The sequence below is a fragment of the Penaeus monodon genome, chromosome 30 (genome assembly GCF_015228065.2).
Source record: "Penaeus monodon isolate SGIC_2016 chromosome 30, NSTDA_Pmon_1, whole genome shotgun sequence".
Taxonomy (NCBI): Eukaryota; Metazoa; Arthropoda; class Malacostraca; order Decapoda; family Penaeidae; genus Penaeus; species Penaeus monodon.
The window spans coordinates 30,662,813-30,663,837 of NC_051415.1; the positions used below are offsets into that span (position 1 = coordinate 30,662,813).

At 33.3% G+C, this 1,025-nt stretch overlaps 1 protein-coding gene across 3 annotated transcripts in view; it reads left to right on the forward strand.

Moving 5' to 3' along the window:
* Positions 1-1,025, forward strand: part of LOC119592699 — a 17,142-nt gene that overhangs the window by 3,067 nt on the left and 13,050 nt on the right. For all 3 annotated transcript variants that reach the window (XM_037941620.1, XM_037941621.1, XM_037941622.1), the window contains exons 3-4: positions 70-220; positions 653-753. In XM_037941620.1, the coding sequence (XP_037797548.1) occupies positions 70-220; positions 653-753 (252 nt within the window). The remainder of the gene's footprint in view (positions 1-69; positions 221-652; positions 754-1,025) is intronic.

A 1,025-nucleotide genomic window follows, 5' to 3' on the forward strand; every position in this document is an offset into this window, starting at 1 on the left:
GCCAAAATTGCTCCTCATCTTTAAGATATCACTAGATTTTCTTGTGTTACAATTTTTCTGTTATTACAGGCCCTTCCCAGAGTTGTCACAAATACAGCTTGTGGTGAAGCAAATGTAAAACCTCATGCACTTCAGTTCAGCACAAGCCCAAATTTTCAGAAGACCAAAAGCCGAAGATTGTATCTAAAAGGAGTGCAGTCGATTATTCTACATCATTACAGTGAGTAGATAACAGTATAAGGAACTTTGATTATATAGGATATGGTGTGAGGAGTGCAGCGATTACATCATTACAGTGATTAGATAACAGTATAAGGAACTTTGATTATATATGGATATTGGTTGTGAAGTTTAAAGACAAGGTAAATTTAAGGATAAAGAAGGTTATGAAAATATTATTGTACTGTTAGGTAGTTGAGATTGTATAGATGAACATTGTCTTAAGAGTAAAAATAAATGTGTAAAACAGATACACAGTATTGCATGGACTACTCTTTATTTATAATGAATAAATAACAAAATCTCGTTCTTTGTTACAAAATAAGCATTTTTTTACTTGTCTCTCATATGTATATTTGAAACCAACTCTACTTCTTAATGAGTAGATTTAGCAGAACAGTTCATACTAGATTTTCCTCCATTATGGTTCTAGATGACCTGAAGACATCAGAAGCAAACACATTCGTCAGCAAAAATCCAAAGTTGAAAAATTTAGACAAACTGCAGCTTGATGCAATGCTGACACTCCTGAAGGTGAGGCCCTTGCTCTTCCCGTTTGTGCCTGTGTGGCTCTGTCGTTTCCTTTTGCTGTGTGGTAGGACAGCTTTGGTAAGTTCTGTAGATCTGTGGAAAATAGCAGATATATAGTCACCTCTTAATATCTAGTGTTATGATTTGAAAAGGTATAAGTAAGGTATTATTTAAGGCTAATATAATCGCTTTTTTTTAAGAAAAGGAATAAATATAGGCTGAAAATTTGCCTTGTAATTAAGAATATTGTTTTATTAATGGTATATCAAGTAGTG